The 23,769-nt window shown below is 40.3% G+C and overlaps 1 protein-coding gene across 2 annotated transcripts in view; it reads right to left on the bottom strand.

The window, feature by feature from the left end:
* LOC146822031 (clusterin-like) overlaps window positions 1-23,769 on the bottom strand; it is a 416,491-nt gene that overhangs the window by 340,212 nt on the left and 52,510 nt on the right. For both annotated transcript variants that reach the window (XM_085609414.1, XM_085609415.1), the window contains exon 3: window positions 251-366. In XM_085609414.1, the coding sequence (XP_085465540.1) occupies window positions 251-366 (116 nt within the window). The remainder of the gene's footprint in view (window positions 1-250; window positions 367-23,769) is intronic.

Raw genomic sequence — 23,769 nt, 5'->3', positions numbered from 1 at the left:
ATAGACTATTGGTTGCCCGATTTAATTCAATTTTTAAAATTGCCATCCTAATGCCGTAAATGATGAAGGCTTTACACGCTATGAAAAGACTATCAAAATTGAGTTTGGGTTCAGGAAATAGGGATATTGCACAAAACTGGAGAACTCCAGTACCACCTAGCACTTTTAAATGGGAAGCTGAACACTGCAGACTTGCTGTCCTGACCTACCTATTTATGAGGCTCTACCACATGGCGCAGTACTCACTCACCCGTTGGTTATTCCTGATTTCCTCCAGACTTTTCAGTATGGCTTGGTGATCATCTTCAGATTTCTCCTTCTCTTCTTCAATTTGATGCCAGAGCCTGGGTCCCCCCCAACCCTTTCCTGTAATAGACAAATCAGGCAATGGTGATGTTTTCGCAATAAAATCAATCACAGCCTTATACTGTACTACAGTGTAAATTATTTCATGAATTCACCCCAGTTACTCTATACATTTAACAACTGGAAGATTACAAATAAAAATGTATGACAAATAGCCAATAAAGCCTTGTGTGACCAGTAAAAGTGCTTCAAATATACAATGAACATCTTTATAGCTTAGCAGCGTAAAGATGGTACGTTGTTAAATTCAGAAGTCGAGTCTATATTTGAGAAATGAATCTTATTCTGCTACTCTTTCTTATAGATAAAGCAAAGATAGGAACACAGCGAAAAAAAGGTGTGGCGCATATTCTCCAGTGCAAAATTGTTCATTAATACAGATAATCATGTTCTGCCACTGAATAAGGGGTGTACAATCTAGGCGCATGACAGACTTTTCACTTAATCAGCAAAATATAGATGTACATACAATGGGTTCAAATCACTAAGCTTCTTCTATGAATGAGGTGTGACTTACTCTTGGAAATTCTGGAGATTAGACTAAGTCATACCAACTGACAGAAAAATCTTTTTGAATAGTACCTCAAGAATCTAAATAGAACTAATTTACATATAAAGGTGGATATCCTGAAAACATGTCATGGCTGACTGCCATACTCCAACCATCTAAGCATCATTTTTGTTGTTCAGTTTTACAATTTGTATGCTGCTGGAAATCTATATTGTCTGAATTTTCTTTGACCAGAGTCATGGTGGTCTAGAGTTATTTGGGCCTAAACTATTTGCACATGTAAACCTAGTTTAAACAGGAAACAGGACTTAAGTGGCCTTACATCCACAAAAATGCATTTTTGGGACGACAACCTTGTAGGTTTTATATGATTTTATGAATGCAAAACCAACATTTGAAAATACCCCAAAAAGCTTTGTGACATTATGTTGATGGTTCATGTCCCAGAAACAATAAGAGGATATGGGTGGAGGGCTACACTTGAACCCTGTGTAATATTGTTGAAAGCCAATGCATATTGAATGTGTATTCTATTCTAGTAACTGAACAGATTGTTCTTATTTGTGCTTGTATTTTAGCTGTTCAGACATCTGTAACTATAGTCACTGGTTCTAAGTATGTCTTCGGGTCACCAATGGCTTTGGCTTTTCTGCATTCAGCATGGCTTTTCATCTATACTGGAGTCCCTATCAGAAATGTGTCCTATTTAAAGGGTTTGCTTCATTCTCTTCGGCTGCCATCTAGAATTTCTATTGTTAAATGTGCTGCTCATTAATCTGCACAACATGAGGTGCCTAAAGGGAAAGTCTTCATTGATCAAACTGCAATAACAGCTGCTTTCTCTCCCAATTCTGTAGTCAGTTTACATTTATCCCAGATGGTTGAGACCCTCATGTGCAGCATCTTAAAGTATCTTACTTGAATACAAGATGTTCTAGAGACAATGAAATGAGTGCTTGGTGAAATTGACTCAGATTAAATATGTAGGGCCAAGCTCAAGAACTATGGCCCACATCCTACAGGAGTTGTGTTAGAGCAAACAAATGATGGACGGAATGCTGACAATGCAAACATTCTCCCCCAGTCAAAAGATCTGGGTTAAATCCATAGTTCTTTTGCCCACTACGCCACCCCAGTTTGGACCCAGCCATATGCAAATCAGTCTTGACCCTGTGCCTCATGGCAACAGTCCAGACCGAACTGCTAAGCCAGGTCCTCCCTGGACCCGGAAACAAGCATCCTGGGACCGGTTTCAGGGTATGTTACCCTTCTTCAGCCAGGCTAGCTTGAATCCAGTGGCACAGTGGGCATACCCATCCCACTTAAGGCGAAAAGCGTTACAGCAAACAAATGATGGATGGAATGCTGACAAGATAACATAATAATATCCCTTGTTTGTACTCTTACCAGTTCGAAATGTACCCAAATCCACAAGGGCAGATTGGGTTGCCCTTTTTTGATACTGACAGGAAATAAATGGCAGGTCCTGTGAAAGCGATGTGAATTTGTTTCTGAAAGTGTATTAACTGTATTTGTCAACTTTAAGTTGATATATACCAATTATAAGATACTGATAGTGTTTGAAACCTCTTTACATGTAATCGTTTAACAAAGAGGACTATGTGAGGGCATACAAGCTCCTTGATAGAGCTCCCGGTGGACTATTTTTCTATGTAGCCTTTGTACAAGCAAGGGAATTGAAATGTTTGCTAATTAAGGCAGAGACTTGGAAAAAGTTGTATACCCAAAGTGGTATGTTTATTATATGCTCTGACTATAACTATGTTATGAATGTGTACACATTCTACCTGGTAAGTGATGATGTAAGGGATCAGAATGTGGGTGGTGGTTATGTTGGAGTGTGGTTTTCTGAGAAAGAGTCAATTGGACCTGGCTTTCTTGTGGATGGGGTCTCTGTTACTGCGGTACCTAATAAACCTGCATCTATCATTACTTCAGAGGAGTCCGTCTTATTACAAGGATGCAGCTCAATTTTACATTTTGGCGACAAGCGACAAAAGTGATGTTCCTGTGTAGCAGAGCAGAGACCTAAGCACTATTCATCTGTTACTGGACTAGAGAAGAAGCTATCCCCCATCAGAGGACTACAGAAACATGCATTTCATCTTACCACATAGCCTCTGATGTGGCACGGGTGTTACTGCTGAGAGACAGGACTGTAGCCCCTGTTATAACACCCTCGCGAGTCGGAGATGCATTTGTGGAAAGGCGAGTTGGTGGAGAGTTGCTTCTTCTCTTACAGCCCTTGAAATGGGAACATTTCTCAGCTCTTGCGACTCTGATGGTGAGTTGCAGCTGTTCCTAGGTTGTTTTGGGGGTTGTTGTGACTCGTGCGTGTGAGTGGCTCGAGCCCCGGCTTGACTGGTAATGAGTCTTGTGAGCCGTGCACACTGCTGGCTCGAGTTCAGGCTGCTGAAGGCGCCACGGGCTCAGCGAGATCAACTTCACCAGTGACCAGTCTCGCGCTTGGCACAACCAGTCCTCTAAGTGCGCCTGTGACCTCCTTACTTCACGCACACACGAAGCACGCTGTATTACGTTCACAATGGCCATTTTGGATCGGGCCGGTGGTGACTTCAGATGGCCCATGCCAATTGTTTCCAGGTGCACCTCAGGCTCCCACGCTGATGTGCACAGCTGACACTTGTTTATTTTCTAAAGAGCATTGTGTGTACACGGTAATGCACACAGCTATTACCCTTGAAGATTTCTCATGTGGAAAGTTATCTGGGTTACACAGCTGACACCATTTGATTCCGGAGTGCGTCAGGCTCTCACGCTGATGTGCTCAGTCGGAAAGTCATTTGAGTTCACAGCCGGCATCATTTGATTCTGGGTGTGCGTCAGGCCCTCACGCTGATGCTCACAGTGGATGTTTGTTTATTTTAAAAGTGCATTGTGCGCTCACACTGAGGCGCACAGCTGATGTTCAACACAGCCATTACAATTGGAGAACTGTTGTGTGACGAGTCATCACCTCGGTTTCGGTATACAAAGTCCCTAATAATGCATATTTATATGTAAATCTCTGTTCATTATTTGTGTTTCACGTTATGCTTCTATTGAGATGTGGGCAACTCCTGCATAGAGATGGGTGGTGTTTAAACTTTGGACAGTTGTGATCTGAAGTCCCACAAAGTTCTCTCTGTATTTGTAGCATTTTCAGTGTATTTTGCAGAACGTGACTGCACCTCCTTTCTTTCTTTCTTACCCGGGTGAACCTCCTCTTCCTCAGCTAAAATGGAAGAAAGTTTTTGCACATTATGCTCATATATGGGACACTTCGCAGAGAGAAAACGTCTTTGTTCATGCACTGTTTGGGTTCAGAAGGCCAGGAGGTCTTTGAACATCTCCCCAACCTTTCGGAAAATGATTTGTTTTCTTTGAATAAATATGACATTTGTACCAAGAAAATTGATTTGCATTACCTTCCTATGGGTAGTACTTTTCTTGAACTGTATCACTTCGGGAGGAGAATGCAAATACAGGAAGAGTCAGTAGAGCAATACATCACTGTATTGCGTAAGTTGGCTTCCACGTGCAACTGTGAGGTGTTTTTAGAGGAACGTTTGAGGGATCAGTTGATGTTGGGTTGCACTCTTGACAAAGCTAAAGACAATTTATGGCAAAAGGATAATGCTTCATTACAGGAGGTTCTTACAATCGTTAAAATGGATGAACACTCAAAAGCTTGTGTTGATACAAAACGCAAAGATGTGTCTTTGGGGAAAAATGATGAGGATGTTGTCAAAGAGGTGAGCAACAAATCTACTAAATGTAAGTCTAACTCCAGCACGGTGCCTAAATCCTCTAATCTCAGAAGTTTACAGGGTAAATGTTTTAGGTGTGTCATCTTGGAGCATATGGCAAATTTTAAAGAGAGTCCAGGGTGGAAGACCACTTTCAGTGTCTGCGAAAAGAAAGGTCATTTTACCAGTAAATCAGGAAAATAACTGAAGAAAGTCAAGAGGTTGATTTATATGAGAAGGTGGTTGACGAAGTTAACATTCTCCAGATCAAAGAACGTGCTGTAGAAGGGTCTCTTAAAACTGTAATGATCAATTATGCGCCTGTGGATATGATTTTTGATTCTGGAGGCAAGAATACTCTCTTCCCCAAAACATTTTCTGAGCAGCACTTGTTAGGTAAGGTAGCATTGTTGGGTAGTACTTTTCTTGAACTGTATCATTTCGGGAGGAGAATGCAAATACAGGAAGAGTCAGTAGAGCAATACATCACTGTATTGCGTAAGTTGGCTTCCACGTGCAACTGTGAGGTGTTTTTAGAGGAACGTTTGAGGGATCAGTTGATGTTGGGTTGCACTCTTGACAAAGCTAAAGACAATTTATGGCAAAATGATAATGCTTCATTACAGGAGGTTCTTACAATCGGTAAAATGGATGAACACTCAAAAGCTTGTGTTGATACAAAACGCAAAGATGTGTCTTTGGGGAAAAATGATGAGGATGTTGTCAAAGAGGTGAGCAACAAATCTACTAAATGTAAGTCTAACTCCAGCACGGTGCCTAAATCCTCTAATCTCAGAAGTTTACAGGGTAAATGTTTTAGGTGTGTCATCTTGGAGCATATGGCAAATTTTAAAGAGAGTCCAGGGTGGAAGACCACTTTCAGTGTCTGCGAAAAGAAAGGTCATTTTACCAGTAAATCAGGAAAATAACTGAAGAAAGTCAAGAGGTTGATTTATATGAGAAGGTGGTTGACGAAGTTAACATTCTCCAGATCAAAGAACGTGCTGTAGAAGGGTCTCTTAAAACTGTAATGATCAATTATGCGCCTGTGGATATGATTTTTGATTCTGGAGGCAAGAATACTCTCTTCCCCAAAACATTTTCTGAGCAGCACTTGTTAGGTAAGGTAGCATTGTTGGGTAGTACTTTTCTTGAACTGTATCATTTCGGGAGGAGAATGCAAATACAGGAAGAGTCAGTAGAGCAATACATCACTGTATTGCGTAAGTTGGCTTCCACGTGCAACTGTGAGGTGTTTTTAGAGGAACGTTTGAGGGATCAGTTGATGTTGGGTTGCACTCTTGACAAAGCTAAAGACAATTTATGGCAAAATGATAATGCTTCATTACAGGAGGTTCTTACAATCGGTAAAATGGATGAACACTCAAAAGCTTGTGTTGATACAAAATGCAAAGATGTGTCTTTGGGGAAAAATGATGAGGATGTTGTCAAAGAGGTGAGCAACAAATCTACTAAATGTAAGTCTAACTCCAGCACGGTGCCTAAATCCTCTAATCTCAGAAGTTTACAGGGTAAATGTTTTAGGTGTGTCATCTTGGAGCATATGGCAAATTTTAAAGAGAGTCCAGGGTGGAAGAATACTTTCAGTGTCTGCGAAAAGAAAGGTCATTTTACCAGTAAATCAGGAAAATAACTGAAGAAAGTCAAGAGGTTGATTTATATGAGAAGGTGGTTGACGAAGTTAACATTCTCCAGATCAAAGAACGTGCTGTAGAAGGGTCTCTTAAAACTGTAATGATCAATTATGCGCCTGTGGATATGATTTTTGATTCTGGAGGCAAGAATACTCTCTTCCCCAAAACATTTTCTGAGCAGCACTTGTTAGGTAAGGTAGCATTGTTGAAAACCAAAATAAAGCCAAAAGGGTATGGGGATGAGACCATTGATATTTTGGGTTATTTTTGCGGTACGATTGATTTCAAAGGAAGAATTATTCCTGGGAAAATATATGTGTCAATGAAAGGAGACTTACTGATTAGCTGGTTTCACCAACATGATTTACATGTGTATTTAGATCCCAATGAAAATCTATCTGTGTGTTTGAAAGAGATGCCATTTGTCAGGTTGGTGGGGGGAGGAAGTGAAGGGTGGATCAAAGAGTTTCCTGAAGTGTTTGATACGAAGTTGGGCTTTCTCAGAAACTATATACACCAGATAAAGCTCAAGGCGGGTATCCATCCCAAGGTGGTAAAAGTTGGAAATGTGCTGCGGTTGGTAAGGAAAAGCATGAGGGTGGCACTGGATAAACTTTTGGTGAATGGTGAATGGGAATATTCAGGAAGTGGAAGTCACAGAGTGGGTTTCTCCGGTTGTTATGGTTCGGAAGGCCAATGGGGAGGCCAGACTCTGCATTGACTTAAGAGAGATCAACAAAGCGGTGGTGATTGACCACTATCCGCTTCCAAACATAAGTGGAATGCTGTTCTCTCTTTAGATTTGTCTTCGGCCGACCATCAAGTCAAGTTTCATTCTTTGTCTGAAGAACTTACGGCCTTTATCACACTGTTTGGTACCTTCAAATTCTTAAGAATGCCTTTCAGGCTCATCTCTGCAGCCTCTGTTTTTCAGAGGGCAATGGAGAGCATTCTGAAGAGAATTTAAGGTGTCAAAGTCAGGATGATGTATTGATCATTGCGGTCAATCTTGAAGAACATGATGAAAGGTAGAGAGTGGTGTTGAGGAAGTTGTTGGAAGCAGGTCCTACCCCTAGGGCAGACAAGTGTAAATTTGATGTTCAAGAGATTGAGTATTTAGGACATGTGGGGTCTGCCTCTGATATTAGACCCAATGCTTCATTGGTTAAATCTATTTATAATCTATTTATAATCTTCTTCCTCCTAAAAACAAGGAGAAGCTGGTAAAATTTCAGGGAATGGCTGAATTCCATAATAAATGTGTGCCTAATTTTGCAGCAAAAACTTGCTCTATGGTAATACTACTCAAGAAAGGAAGTGAATTTGTGTGGTGTCAAGGTTGGGACAGAGTTTATATGTATGCTTGTGTTAAGCTCCAAACCTGGGAAGCTTTGATCCCACGAAATGTTCTTATGTGATGACGGATGCTAGCTCGAAAGGGTTAGGAGTTGTGTCGTTACAAAAAGTAGATGGTAAGGAGAAGACCATTTTATTTATCTCTAGACCGTTGAGATGGGCTGAATGTAATTATTCGGTTGTGGAGAAGGAAGCTCTGGGTGTCTTATGGGCAGTGTGTAAGTTGAGCAAATGTCTGTTTAGAAAGAGGTTTGATGTGTTGACTGATCATAAGCCATAAAAAGAAGTTTTTACCAAGAAAGGCATTGATTTTGTGTTGCATCGAATAAGAAAGTGGGAGGCGGCACTGCAGGAGTTTGATTTTGTGGTTCTTTACTTACCCAGCTCTAATAACATTTTGGCTGATCGTCTTTCCAGACTGGGTGGTAGTGAAACTGATGTGTCTGAGGAAGGTGACTGGTTGATCAGTGAACGTTTGATTTCTGAGAGTAAATGGAGAGATCAGGAGTTGGCAACAGGTGATGGCAAAGGTTCTAGGTAGCTAGGGTGAGAAGAAGGATTAAGAGGGTGAACTTGAAGGATATTGGCAGGTCAAGGAAGAGTTAGCTGTTGTTGATGGTCTTCTTATGTGGGGTAGCAAATCGGTTTCCCCATGTATTCTGAGGGACAAATTGGTGAGTAATGTTAATGCTAGTAACATGGGTATTGCCAAAATGAAGAAAATAAAATCAGAGAAGCCTATTGCTGGCCGGCCATCAATATACATATTGAGAGAGTAGTTCGAGATTGTACAGAATGCTTGTGCAGTGATAGGATTTTGGAGTGCAGGATGCAACCTATGGTAACAAGGGAACAAGCCAGTGGCCAATGGTTGCACATTGCGGTTGACATTTTAGGCCCAGTCAGGGTAAAATCTCAGGACCTGTACGTATTGGTGTGTCTTGATATGTTTTCCAGATGGCCTGAGATCAAGGATGTTAATTCTGTTGAATCAGTGGTGGTTATTGAATTCTCTGAGGAACTTTTTGAACGGGAGGGTTTTCCGTTGCCTATTTTGTATGATAAGGGGGTCAGTTCACCTCTAGGACAGTGGAACAGTTTCTGACAGAGCGAGGTATTAAGCATAAGAAGGCGTCATTGTACCACCCAGAGAGTAATGGTGTGGTTGAAAGATTTGTGAATGTACTCAAAGAGACATTATTACAAGCTGTTGTGATTTACACCGCATTACTCGAATGATGTGGCTCCTTTTCGTTTGTTCAAAGGAAAAAGAGGTGTTGTGTATTATGGTGTTAATAGCACAGAGAGGTTGAGAGAGAGAGAGAGAGAGCGAAGATGGAAAAAAGGGAAGTGTGGTATGATGAGAGAAAGGGGGTGAAAAGGACCGGTGTGAGTGTGGGTGATTGGATCAGGATCAAGTCACTAAGGAGAGATGGGAGGAAGTCCAAGTTCAGTCAACCTGTTAAGATTCTTAAGATATTTAGAAACACTGTGAAAACACATGACCACAAAATTTGGATCCTTAATAAAGTTGCCAAGTGTCAATCAAATTGGTTTGTGGCACGAATACACATGTTGTGCAAGAGGAGATCAGTAGGCCTCTTCGTACAAGAAGAATTCCACTTCGATTACAAGAATCTCCTGAACTTAACAAGCAAAGAGCACGTCAATCAGGAAAGAGATTCCACTTGGCTTGTAAACAAGAAGGGATATAATTTTGCTTTGTCTGAAAAATACCGACTTACTGAAGGTGGTTATCAGATCAAATGACAAGAAACAACTCACCTAGTAAGAGCATAAGCTCTTTATTTCTCAAGATGTGGTAAAGATCACTGCTGAAAGATGTAACACTGACTGTGTTTTCTTTTCTGCTAAATTTCTATATTCAGTCTTGGCTCTTGACTGTCATCTTATTTACATTATCTGTGGCATTTCTCCCTCTTCTTATTTTGTCCTTTCTTAATCTGTGTCAAATATCCATTATTTTTGTCATATGAATATGTCTGTTTTTCCCTTTTTCATTTACTCATCTTGAATGATTTCAAGGTTGTTTTTGTTAGCAGGTTTTGAAGTTTTTCTATATATAAAAAATATATTGTTTTATATAGGTAATAATGATGCTTCAAGTTATATCTTTGAATGTGAAAATGTCTGGGTAACCCAGTTAATCTGTATTTGTATAATGTATAGCGCATTAGACCAAAAGGCATCAAAAAGCTGTGCACTGAGGAAGGACAGCCTGAACAGTGGTAACCCGAAGCAGAGAGACCAACTGAAACGTACCCTTGGCCATGCCTAATTTGCAGAAAGCCAAGTTTTAATTTGGTTACAGAACATCAGGTGTGAGCTCTAGCTCCAGATCTATGCAGCAGCCTGGCAGCCGCCACTTTGAAGGTGCGTTCCCCCCACCTAGTTTCTTACATCGTGGAACTGCTACCTTACAGCGTCCCACTTATCTCAAATATCCCCTGTGAACATGCCAATTCAGAGCTGTCCTAAGATAGCTTGATCCATTAGAATGAATGGCTTTATGCATCAAATATAGTGCCTTAAAAGGCACCCACTTATTTATTGGCAGCCAATGAAGAGCTCTCAAACCTTTGCTGACTAAGGAGTGTTTGGGAACTCCAGCACCAAGCCTGTGGCCGCATTCTGGATGTCTTGGAGCTTATTCAACTAAAGTTGGTAGATGTTTAAATAGGCGGCATTGCAGTAGTCCCAGCGAGAGGTGGTCAGTGCAATGACTACTGATGCCCTGAGCTGCTTCAGAAGCAAAGGCAGTATCTTCTTCAAGATCCTGATCATCCAAAAACAAGAACTCATCGTTCTGTTGACCTGGGTGTCGAAGGTCAGGGTCTTATCAAACTACACACTCAGGTTTTGGCCTTTCCTGCTGGCATAGGTAAGGTACTGCAAGTATCTGGCCACCAGCGGTCAGTCCAGATTGAACTGGCTGCTGCAAACACCACAATCTCGTTTTTCTCCCCATTCAGTTTGAGCCAGTTCTCCCTCATTCATCTGCTAATCTTCTGAATACACTTCCTAAACCCGTAAACTACCTCATCCCAGTCATCGGAGATGGACACGATGATATGGGTGTCATCCGCCTAGAATGACACCTAAAAACCAAACGAATGTGCCCGTTTTGCCAAGGGGGCTACGTACAAGTTAAGCAGGGTAAGACTTAGGGACAACCCTTGAGGAAATCCACAGGGAAGTTGAGAGGGGGTTGCTCTAAAGTCACCGCAACTAACTGTGATTGTTCTCTCACACAGGAAGGACTGCAACAGCTTATGGGCCACATCCTTTAGTCCGGCCTGCCTCACCCTTTGCACCAACAATGATGGAGATATGGTAACAAAGGCTGCTGTCAGGTCTAGCTACGATTCTTCCTGAACCCATTCTGCGAAGGGTCTAGGAGTTCACATTCAAGGAGATATTTCGCAAGTTCCTGATTGATATGCTTCTCCTAGATCTTCGCCGGAGCAGACAACAGAGAATTCAGACGCAGATTTTTCCAGCCACTGGAGTCGCCATCAGGCGTTTTCTTCAGAGGGAGGACAATGGCCTCCTTCCAGCCCTGTGGGAACGTCACGGTCTCCAGAATCTCAGAGTACATTTTCTCAATAGCCTCAGCCATATGGTAAGGAACTGATTGCAGGACCGTAGGTGGACATAGATTGTCCGGAGCGTCAGAGGTAGTACCAGCTAACAAGGTCTTGATTTTATGCGCAGACAACAGGGATAATTTTGCTAAACAACTGTGGGTGAGTTGTTCTAAGGCTGCTCTATCCTCATCTTGGAGTGAATGAATCCCAGAATTACCAGGACCATCGGTGGGAGCTGGAGAGTCTGCATGGATCTTCTTGTTTTTCCCTTTAAAAAACGTGGCTACTTTATTGCAGAAAAGTTGGGAATTCTCAACCTCCTGAAATGTCAAGGGTTACATAAGGGTGCGCACTGTATTGAAGAGTTTTTTCGGTGCATTAATACCAGACCTTATCCTCTGGAGGAAGTATGCTACTTTAGTTTATTTAACAGCCCTTTTATATTTGAGAGTAAGCTCCCTAAGTTTGATTTTGATTGGTTAAGAGACAAATTGTCCTTTATCGTTTTGCTAAATTAAAGACTTGTTATTTTAATTCTAGAGTATCATTTATCATTGCAGAAGGATATGAAACTAAAGAGGCAATGTACTGCCCATGTTTTTGCCTTGCTGTCTACATAGAAGTGGAACAGAGCAATTATTTTATGACATAAACCTTTACATTTTGAATTGATTTCTCAGAAAAAGGTCTTAAATGGCAGATGGGTTCTAGTAAATCTTACAATTGAGGGCGCACCTTTTTGTATTTTAAATCTCCATGGCCCAACTAATGTGGATTATGCATTTTGCGAAAACATGGATAGCTTGTTACAATAATGTCTGCATGACAATGTAATCGTTTGAGGTGACTGTAGTTCAGTATTTCATCCTTTTATTGACAGAAGGTGTAGTTTTAAAATGTAACCAATAGGGTTCAGAAAGCATTTCAATGAGTGGTTGATTATATGGTTCTCACAGACACATGGAGACTATGCAACCGGATTAAAGTGAATTCTCTTCTTTCTCACCAGTCCAAGGTTCTAATTTCAGAATAAAATATATTTTTGCTCGTATTATTTCCCTGCAAGTCTCACAAAGTCAGAGTTTGAATTAATTGTAATCTTTTATCATACCCAAGTAGTGCCTGGTCTCAATTTAGCATGATATAATTAGGAGGGCAGTAGATTTAGATTGAATTCCTATTTACTGAAAGCTACACAACTTTTCTCCAAATTTCGAAATTTTGCTGATGAGTTTTTAAATGCAATCCATTTACTGATAAATCCATACAAAATACTTAGGATGCATTTAAAGCTTCTCCTGGGATTTTGTGATAAATCTTGTCTCATGTAAGAGGAAAATATCTGAGAACATTTCAATTGAAATTTTTCTGAATATCAAGGTATTAGAATATATATATATATATATTTCTCATCGAACTCTCGGGTCGCCTTAAAAAATTGTATAAAAGCAAAGATGGAATTTATTTAAAGGGCTACAGAAAATGCTTGTGGTATTGTATTTAAGACTAAAGGGTTTATGTACAAGCCTCCTGCGCCACCAGTGAGTCACTTTTTATGAAGCTCTGGCAGCACAGAGTGCAGACCCATATCTATGAGGACACCCAAAGCCACTTTGCGTGGCTTTTCATTAGGGGTGGGCGGAATTTGCGAAATCCACTTTCGCAAATTATCGCGAAAATGTTTAAAATTATCGCAAACAAGCGGAAATATCGCGAAGATGCGGAATTTTTTTTCCCGCATGTTCGCGAGATTTTCTGCATGGTTGCGGGTCGCCAACTTACCCATGTGGTTGCTCGCGGGCGCGGCCATCTTGTTTTGAGTTGTCTCGCGGTGCATGATCGCGAGAAGAAAGACGTGATCGCGCGACGCATGACGTCACTGCGGGCGCGAACTGTCGCGAGACAGCGCAAATGGCTAAAAACAATCCAACATCTCATGGAGAACGCGACCGGATCAAGAAAACTTGTCGGCGAACGCAGGGATTCAGGTAAGGCGATCGCGCACGCGCGAGAATGTATTATTTTACAGGACGAGCAAGAAACAAATTATCGCCAAGCTGCGGAAAGCGGACATTTTTACATTTTCGCGCTCTCCGCGGAACGCGAAAATGTCAAATTATCGCAATTTCCGCGAACGGAACGAAATTTTTGCCCAGGCCTACTTTTCATGGCCTAGTAGACATTGTGGAAGGCAATGCAGCACGAGTTGATGCTTTGTCTTATGCTGCGTCAGACGGGTGTTCCATGGGCATTGCGGTTGGCTTTTGACACCCAACACCCATGGGTTTTGACACATTCCCAGATTTACAAGGATCTGTAAACCTGGGAATACATAAAAATCGTATGCCTCCCCAAGTAGAGGCGTAACAACGAGAAATATCTTTATTTCTCCTAATTTTTTCTTTCTATGTGTGATACATTCTCCAGCATGCATAGATAGAGGGAAAATCCTCCATGGATTGTTTTTGTGCAGGAAGGAATCTCTTCATGCACAAAAACTATTCCACCAACAAAGCAGACACCCTTGCACCATAGTGCAAGAGTGCCTGCTTTGCCGCTAGGCACCAAATTGTGCACTGGCACAGGCGGAAAGGACAGGAATGCACCGTATTTTGTAAATATGGTGCATTCCTGCCCTTTCGAATTGGCTTAGGGCAGCGCAGCAAAGAGACTTGAGGCACTGCCCAAAGCCAATACATTATAAATGAGGCCCTAAATCTAAATTCAATGGAGGCCAGAATAAGATGGGTTTACTCATCACTAATTATTTGATATTTAATAAGGAAAGATCACTTGTTAATGCAATTTGAGATGGTCCAGGGATTGCTAGGGTCACTAATTAGGATACATGTGAGCCTTTCTTGAACATTTATGAAAACGTGTGCTCACAGGAGCTTGATACAACTGAACAGAACTTTACAGATTATTTTTAAGCTTCCTGAGGAATCCTCTAACCAAATGTAATCTTTCTGTGTTTACTCTGCTCAAAAAAAGGGAAATCTCCTGGACCTGCTCCTTTTCCTGTTGCATTTTGTCTGTATTGTTCTAATATAATCATTCCAATTTGAGCTATGTAGTACCTTTTTGAAAAATAGTTAATCTATGGGATATTTCCTGAAGTGATGATCTCATTCCTGAGGTGGGTTAATGATCCATAAAATAGAAGGTACAGATGTAGTGGGGTTAGTAATATACAATACATATCATAAAATAAAAAAATAAAATAAAATATCATAGGCATAGGCTGAAACTTTTAAAATTACATCAATGCCAGTATATTCTGTATTATTTTGCAACAGGCTTAAAAGAGGTTCAATAGCAATAAGGAATAATAGAGGTGATAAGGGACATCCTTGTCTAGTTGTCCTGCACAGAGGAAATGAAAGTGTCACTGAAGGGGTGGCATATAATGCTTTCACCATATTCAAAATATTTGGGCCGAACTGAAACACTTTTAATGTTTGAAACAGGACCTGCCAACTCACTTCATGGACAGCTATTTCCGCCAACAGACCACCAGGGCACTCAAGCTTATCAGTAAAGGATAAGACATGGTATAAAAGACATGTATTATGTGCAGAAAGTCTTCCTTTTGTAAAACCTGTTAGGTCTGATTGCACAATGGAAGTGAGGATAGACACTAGTCTGTTAGTTGAGAATTTGGCATAAATCTTACCATCTTGGTTAAGGAGGGATATTGGCCAGTAACTAGAATTTACAGTAGGATCTATTTCTGGCTACAGAAGTACCATAATAATGACTTCTTTAAAAGAGCCACTTACAGCAGAATATTTCTGGAACTCAGTAAATAATAATAGTTGAGTGGGAGAAAGTTTGAAAATCTTTGTAAACTTCTGTTGGGATACCATCAGGCACAGGAGACTAATTAGGGTTTAGTGCTTTGATTGCCAAATTAATTTCTTGAATAGCTATTGGATTGTCTAATTTGAGACAATCTTCTATAGATATGTGGGGTACTTGGCATTGTTGTAATAACGTGTCAATGAGATCACTTGGGAGGGCTGTAGGTTTGTCATAAACAGTAGAGTCAAAAGATACAAATTCTGTTGTAATCTCTTTTGTGAGAAGAAGTAGAGTACCATCTGATTTCCTGATTGCTTGTATTTGACTGTTATCTTTTTTACTATGTATTTGGCCAAAGTCTACCAGATTTATTAGTATTAATGTAAAAATTTGACATTTCTTTAGCACAAGTAACCCTGTCTGCTTACTTAAAAGGTTGCTATATTCATGTCTTATTCGTGAAGTTGGGATTTATATTTATCATCTTGTGAGGAGATAAAAAGTCTTTCACTCGCCAATCTGTTTTTCTAGTGAAGAAAGATGAACGTAAAAGGTTTTATTGTCGTATACCATAAGGGTTATAGTGACACCCTGAATACATGCTTTAAAAGCATCTCATTGAATAATTTTCGATGTGTTAACAGGATTATTGGGCATGCAATAGCCAATAATGGCAAGCAAGGGTTTTTCCGGAATTCAGTGGATTCAAATCTATATTGGTATTCATTCTCCATCCCTTTTTGGGAGGACCGGCAAGGAAGAAGGCAATTAGAGCATGGTCTGAAATTGTAATTTGTTCAATAGTAGGGTTTATAATCATACCACGTAAGTGCCTTGAAACAATCAAGATAATTTAGTCTAGAATAAGTATAATATGCATTAGAGACAAAAGTAAATTTCTTAGCTGTAGGGTTAGCTAATCTTCAACAATCACTCAGATTAATGCTGAAGAAAAAAGATTTCAATAAATGAAAGGTTTTACATGGTCTGAACTGAAAAGTAGAAGATCTGTCTTGGAGTGGATCACAAATACGATTAAAGTCACCCCCAATAATAATAAGTGACATGGGATACAATGGGCCCTATCAATTTCAGACCGTTCTATAAATGTAATGTTGAGAATTTTAGGTAATGTAGTTTCCAGGTAAAGACAACAGCTTTGACCTTCAATATTTTCTGGGACATTAACAATTTGTAAGTTATATTGATGGTTTCTGTTCTCCAGGTCCAGTAAGGCTGATCGCATTGTAGAGATCTGATGGGCTAGAGGTGTAAAAGCAGAAATAGCTTTCGTATTGTCTCGTATCTTTATCTAACTATCTGACACTTTTATTGATTATGAAGTAATGTGACATTGATTGCGTTTTAAATCTAAGCATATTGAGTCAGTATTTGCATGTATTGCTTGTATTTCTTCCAGGATCTTACAGAATGATGATTTTTGGGATTCTATCATTGTAGATTTAGTAGGTGGTATTTCTTCCAGGATCTTACAGAATGATGATTTTTGGGATTCTATCATTGTAGATTTAGTAGGTGGAGGAGGGACAGTTTGTTTATTTTGTTTGGTTTTGCCTTTATATTTGCTGAGTAATGACTGTAAAAGACAGAGGGTCAGATGTACGACTGTTTTTTGCAGTTGCAAACAGCAAATCGGCCCGTTTGTGAATACAAAATAGGTCTGTGCAATGTACAAACCCTATTTCGTGAGTCAGTAACTTATTACCGACTCGTGAAATAAGGTTTGCGACTTGCTATTAGGAAGGGGCATGCCAAAGGCCTTCCTTCCTAATAGTGAGTCGCACTTCTATAAAAGATTGTTTTGTGACCGCAATTGCGGTTAGTAAAACACTCGCAGTTTAACACCTCCTTCAAAAAAGTGGTATTCCACTTGCAAACAGGAAGGATTTCCCAGAGGACCCATTCCCCTTTGTGACTGACAGCGAAAATATTTTTTCAAGAGCAGGCATTGGTCCCACAGACCATTGCCTACTGTTAAAAAATGAAACAGCAATGTTTCATTGTTAAAGGCATCCAGTTTTCCTTAAACAAAAACGGGTGGAATTTCTATTAAAAATATGCTTTATTTAAAAAGCAGTCACAGACACGGTGGTCTGCTGACCCTAGCAGGCCACCATCCCTGCGAGTGCTTGCCATTCCCAAACAGGTCGCAAAATATGAATGAGGCAGGTCATTTGCGACCCTATTGGAAATTGCAAACATTGTCTGAGACACTGTTGTACATTCCATTTTGTGAGTCACAAATTGCAACTCCTAAAATGGAAGGGTCGTACATCTGGCTCAGAATATTCCACATCTTTTTATATTATAGTCACCATTTAGCCCTGGTCATCTCTCACATAGACTATGCCAACTCACTATACTTCGGTCTGCCGCTATATTTAGTCAAAAGACTACAGCTTGTGCAGAACCAGGCTGCAAGACTAATTCTTAATCAGCCCAGATGGCAACACGCTTGCCCTCTTTTGAGGAAGCTACATTGGCTCCCCATATCACAACGCTGTGCCTTCAAAATCGGGTACCTCATTTTCGAATCCTTGTATGGCACCTGTCACAGTGAAAGGGACTTTGGAGGTTTTTCACTGCCAAGACATGTAAACATTAAATATACATGTCCTACTTCTAAATACCATGCACCCTGCCCTAGGGATGTAAGCTTGGCAAAAGATTTATTTTGCCAGGTCAAAAGAGCAGTTTAAAACTGCACACCTAGGCTACATTGGCAGGCTTCGAGACATGATTCGAAGGGCTACTGTAGTGTGCAACATGAGTGTTGCAGCCCACTAGAAGTATTTAATTTACTGGCCATGGATGCAGGTAGTACTATATACTAAGGACTTATAAGTAAATCAAATGTGCCAATTATGTGTATGCCAATTTTACCATGTTTAAAAAGGAGGAGCATAAGCAGTTTACCACAGGTTTGCAAGGTTGAAGTGCACTGAGGTCTGAAGCCAGCAAAAATAGGTTTTAGCAAAAGACCAAAAATATTCGGGGTGACCCTCCAGAAAGGGCCAATTTCTAACATCCAGATATAAGTGAAACATGCCGATCCTTTTCTTTTATAGGAGCAGATATTGTACATATGATTTTCAAATGTCAATTAGTATTTCAGTCTTCGGTCGAAGTTTGGAAAATGATTGCCGAAAATATAAACTCTAAAGTTCCATTTTTAGGTCTCGCATTGGGCAGCGCATGCGCTGCCTCTACAAGGCATGAAGTAATCTGGATATGTGTAGAATCTCTGCCTACTGCAGCTGTTAGTAATTGGTTCCTGAGCTTGTCTGTTTTCTTGTCTTCGTTTTTGACAGGCTAATGCGCTTTGTAGATCAGCCTTTATTTTTTCAGGAACGTCCATGCAGCACCGCCTAATTACAGTAAACATGCAGTAAGTGGCCTGAAGTGTTTCTGTTGGAACTCTTTTGTTTCTTTCGTGGCTATTGCTTTCTGTAATGTAGTGTTTTTTTGGGGGGGATATACTTGCGTTTGTTTAATTATTTTTCTTTATCGGTATTTAAGGAGTTTCTTTGCTTAGTATTTGCAGTGTTTGATGTCTTAGTTGCAAAGCACACTAGGATCCCGATCTATCTGGGTTATTCGACGCTGCCTCACAACCCCCCTCCATGCCGATTCCAACAAGAGGGCGTGAGGCACAGGATGTAGCGCGCGAGGCCCTCCCTTCGAAATTTCACTCTAGTTGTCAAACATGTCACCAAAAGGCAAGTACCGATCTCTCAATGTTCCTAGTTGAACATATACCTGCCTGCGCATGCTGAATTGTTCTTGTGGCAGCTTGCATAGCAAAATTGTTGTATTTATCACACATTTTTTGACACTTTCCCGGGTTGCACGTATTGAAACAGTGCTTATAAAAGATTGTTTAAAAGCGTCTTTAAATAAATTATTACAATTTTGAGATTCACACGCTTATTTTCTAGCATTTCCGTATCTTACCGGTTCTAAATTGGTCTTGTTGCATTTAAGATGTTTTGGAAGGATTGTAAAAGAGCGCCTGTAGCTAACATTTTACAATTTCTATGTTTACACACACATTTCCATTCCTGCACAAATTTTAAGCTTAAAACTGCTCATTAAGAAATCCTTTCCTAGGGCTTAATTTGTAACACATCTAATGCTAGTGTGCCTATTAATGAGCAGATTTAAAATAGTATACTTTATTTACGAGTAGCTTGCTTAATATTTAGCCCTGAAACTGTAGGAATGGGCAGGTCTAGTGCTTTAAAATCTTAAACATAGCTATTTATTGCATTAATGATGATTGAATACTCATTTTCTTACTGCTGCGTTTACTGTGATTAATTTGTATCTTTAGTGTTGCAGGGAGTCTTAATAAATTGTTCCTTGTAATGTTAGCAGAGAATCTATTAACAGGTTCGGCATGGTTCACACTTCAGATTTATGCGTATACATAACTGGTGCAGCAGGTGCAGTGACACCAAACCATAGGCTATTAACTATTTATTTTTTATTGGACGCCCATATGCACAAAAACAAAGACTAAATATTTTAAGTAAAGCTAATTTTTTGATGTACCTGGGTGTAGCGCTTTGTTTTTAGTGCTTTCTTGTAATTTATTTTACGGCTTTTGACAGAGATTCTTGGGTCCGTACTCTTTGTAAAATATAGGCAAACATTAACTATTTTTATTTCTTGACGACAACAAAGTAATAGCATTTTGTGTGCATTTGAAAGTATGCGATTGCGAAGGGGGGGCGTTGTGTTTTTAGCCCTTACTTCAGCAGTGACTTCCATTCTTTTTTCCAGAGCTTAGCATCCTGCTGTTAGTTGGTTTGCATCTCCCAGATGCTGTCAGGCACCAGAGTACAATCTTTACTACATGGCTTAAAGCATTTAATTAGCCTGGTCTGGTTTCGTTTTCAACTGGTGAAAACATGTCACACTATAGCAGACTTTCGGTCTGTGTTTTTCGTTTGAACTAAATGGGAATGCATTACAATAGCTTTGCCCAGTTACAAAATGAACGTACGCAAATTGTTTTGTTTAAATTGTTTAAAGCGTATTGCCTAAAACATATACTTTTTTTGTAAACACGAAACTGCTTATATTATTCTACACGTTTAAAAGCGAAGCTGCAATTTCTTTTTGTTAGAAGTAGTTATTTCGTCAAGAAAAATAAAGTGCCTGGGTTCACATTATTTGGCAGTTTAACGCAATGTTTTCAGCTTCCTGGATTATATTCCTTTTGCTGCTTTATGTTACAGAGAGCACACAAAGTATACATAATGTGGCTATAATTAAAATTAAAATATTGTTACAATATTGTCTGAAACTACAGCTAAATAATGGCTTTGTTACATTTGCTTTTATAGTGCTTCATTTGTAGCTATAGTGGTGCAGGGGCTATTATAAAAAGTCAGTCTTTTACAGTGTATTTTGGGCGGTTAATTTATTGAACAGTGTGCATACAAACTGTGCACATGTGTTGGTGAAGTTGTTTTGGAGCTCAAACTCCCAATGCTTATGTTGCAGTGCCCATGGGCCAGCGCAAGTTTCCTGGCTCTGGACTCTTTGCTCAATTTATAAACTCTTTAAAGTTCACGGAAACAGTGTAATTGGCGAGCGCACCCTGTACGGATTGGGGAAGGGTACACCGGTGCACATTTTAAAAGCAGTCAACCTAAACCTTGCTTCCATCTATAGCCACGAGTGTTTCTGTAATGCTGGTTTTAGTATAGTGCTTGTTTCTTTCTATTTCTTGTGACGTGGTGAAAGGCATTAAAATGTGTACTAGAATGTTAGCAAATATCTTATTGAGAGCATTGGCATGGTTTAGAGTTCACATTTATGCGTATGAATTAGTGGTGCAGCAGGTGCAGTGACACCAAGACACAAAGGACAGAGGGGCCTGCCAAACAGTGGTTATATGCATTTTAAGCACCAGCACAACAGCTAGAGATGAATTAAATATCTGCACTCCTTGAAACGTCTTATTAACAGATCCTTTCCTAGGGCTTAATTTGTGCCACATCTAATGCTAGTGCTCTTATTAATTTTCCGGTTTAAATAGCATACTTTATTTAGAGGTAGCTTGCTTAACATTTAGCGCAGAAGCTGTAGGAATGGGCAAAAGCCATGCTTTAAAGGCTAAAACAGAGCTATTTATTGAATTATCTACAATTTATTACTATCTCTCTTACAGCTGCGTTTACTGGACTGAAATTGTATTTTTAGTGTTGCCGGGGCTTTTATTAAATTGTTCTTTGTAATGTTAGCAGAGATCCTATTAACAGCATGGTCCACACTTCAGATTTAGGCGTATACATCAGTGGTGCATCAGGTGCAGTGACACCAAGACACACAGGACAGTGGGATCCTTAATCACTGTTTATATGATAATTAAATGGATACTGGTTGCTACCCGTTTTTTTGCATAGCAGTGTTTTATGCACGTTTGTTGTGGTCCGACTGTTATCACCATTATCATGCCTAGTTACACACCCAAAGTGTCCGCAACTGTTCACTGTTTTTCCTTTTTTTTTAAAAAAACAATAGTTAATGCTTCAAAGTTGCAAAGAATCCTATTTAAATGTGCACCAGAATATTAGCAGAGATCCTATTAAGAACATGGGCATGCTTCAGTGTTCAGATTTATGCGTATGCGGTATTGGTGCAACAGGTGCAGTGACACCAAGGCACATAAGACAGAGGGGCCGTACAAACAGTGGTCATATGCATTGTAAGCACCAGCACAACAGATACAGATGAGCTTAATTGCTGCACTCCCTGAAACATCTCATTAACAGATCCCTTCCTAGGGCTTAATTTGTAACATGCAGTGAACAGAGACAATGCTTACATTTATAGCCACGATTTTTTCTTTAATGCTTTGTTTTAGCACAGTGCTTTTTTTTCTATATGTTATAATTGGTTAGAAGGCTTGGAAATGTGCACTAGAATGTTAGCAGATATCCTATTAAGTACATGGGCATGCTTCAGTGTTCAGATTTATGCGTATGCATTATTAGTGTAGCAGGTGCAGTGACACCAAGACACATAAGACAGACGGGCCGTACAAACAGTGGTCATATACCTTATAAGCACCTGTACAACAGATACAGAGGAGGTAAATTGCTGCACTCCCTGAAACGTCTCATTAACAGATCCTTTCCTAGGGCTTAATTTGTGACACATATAAATGCTAGGTCGCTTATTAATTTGCCAGGATTAAAAACATCTTTTATTTAGGGGTAGCTTGTTTAATATGTAGCCCAGAAACAGTATGAATGTGTAGGAGTAGTGTTTTAAGAGCTAAAACATATAATATTAATATAGTATTCACCTTTAATATTAACACTACAATATAATGTATATATAAATATATATATATTATATAATAGTGGTAAAATTTAATGGGAACGCTAAATAAATGCCATAAAAAAATTGTTTTATACGTATATAGACATATATATATTTGTGTGTATATATATATATATATAGAGACATATATATATATTTAAAAATATATATATTCATGTATTTTTAATATACAATAAATATATATATATATAAGGGTACCCAGCAAACAAAGTTCAATATAGGGTCAGATGTCAGTTGGGGTGTTTTGGGTTCAAAAAGCCTAGACGTGAATAGAATAGAGATGGCTATACGAACTGTTGAGCTGATGGACGGGGTAAACCAGATTGGTCGCACACTGCTAAACCTACCAGGCGTGTTCCCCCAATGAAAATGGTCCCTGAAGGTCAGCGTCGGCGGATACACCTATGCTCGAATGTGAATGCAAGTATGCGTGGCGTGTGCCATCCCTGGACACGTGTTTCGAGGTAGTTGCCTCTCGTCAGCAGGGAGTAGGAAAATGTGTGGGGTTGCTGTGTAAGCTGCTAAAATCGTTATCAGGTCTAGTACCTCTCGTAGCGCGCAGGTGCGTAACCATGAGTCCGTCGACTCCACCGGCTCAAGGGAGCCTGAATATAAAGTTAAACCAGATTGGTCGCACACTGCTACACCTACCAGGCGTGTTCCCCCAATGAAAATGGTCCCTGAAGGTCAGCGTCGGCGGATACACCTATGCTCGAATGTGAATGCAAGTATGCGTGGCGTGTGCCATCCCTGGACACGTGTTTCGAGGTAGTTGCCTCTCGTCAGCAGGGAGTAGGAAAATGTGTGGGGTTGCTGTGTAAGCTGCTAAAATCGTTATCAGGTCTAGTACCTCTCGTAGCGCGCAGGTGCGTAACCATGAGTCCGTCGACTCCACCGGCTCAAGGGAGCCTGAATATAAAGTTAAACCAGATTGGTCGCACACTGCTACACCTACCAGGCGTGTTCCCCCAATGAAAATGGTCCCTGAAGGTCAGCGTCGGCGGATACACCTATGCTCGAATGTGAATGCAAGTATGCGTGGCGTGTGCCATCCCTGGACACGTGTTTCGAGGTAGTTGCCTCTCGTCAGCAGGGAGTAGGAAAATGTGTGGGGTTGCTGTGTAAGCTGCTAAAATCGTTATCAGGTCTAGTACCTCTCGTAGCGCGCAGGTGCGTAACCATGAGTCCGTCGACTCCACCGGCTCAAGGGAGCCTGAATATAAAGTTAAACCAGATTGGTCGCACACTGCTACACCTACCAGGCGTGTTCCCCCAATGAAAATGGTCCCTGAAGGTCAGCGTCGGCGGATACACCTATG

This window comes from Triturus cristatus, chromosome 6, assembly GCF_964204655.1.
Source record: "Triturus cristatus chromosome 6, aTriCri1.1, whole genome shotgun sequence".
Classification (NCBI taxonomy): Eukaryota; Metazoa; Chordata; class Amphibia; order Caudata; family Salamandridae; genus Triturus; species Triturus cristatus.
Note: the sequence above shows the minus strand (reverse complement) of the source record. Positions and strands in the feature narration are given on the sequence as shown.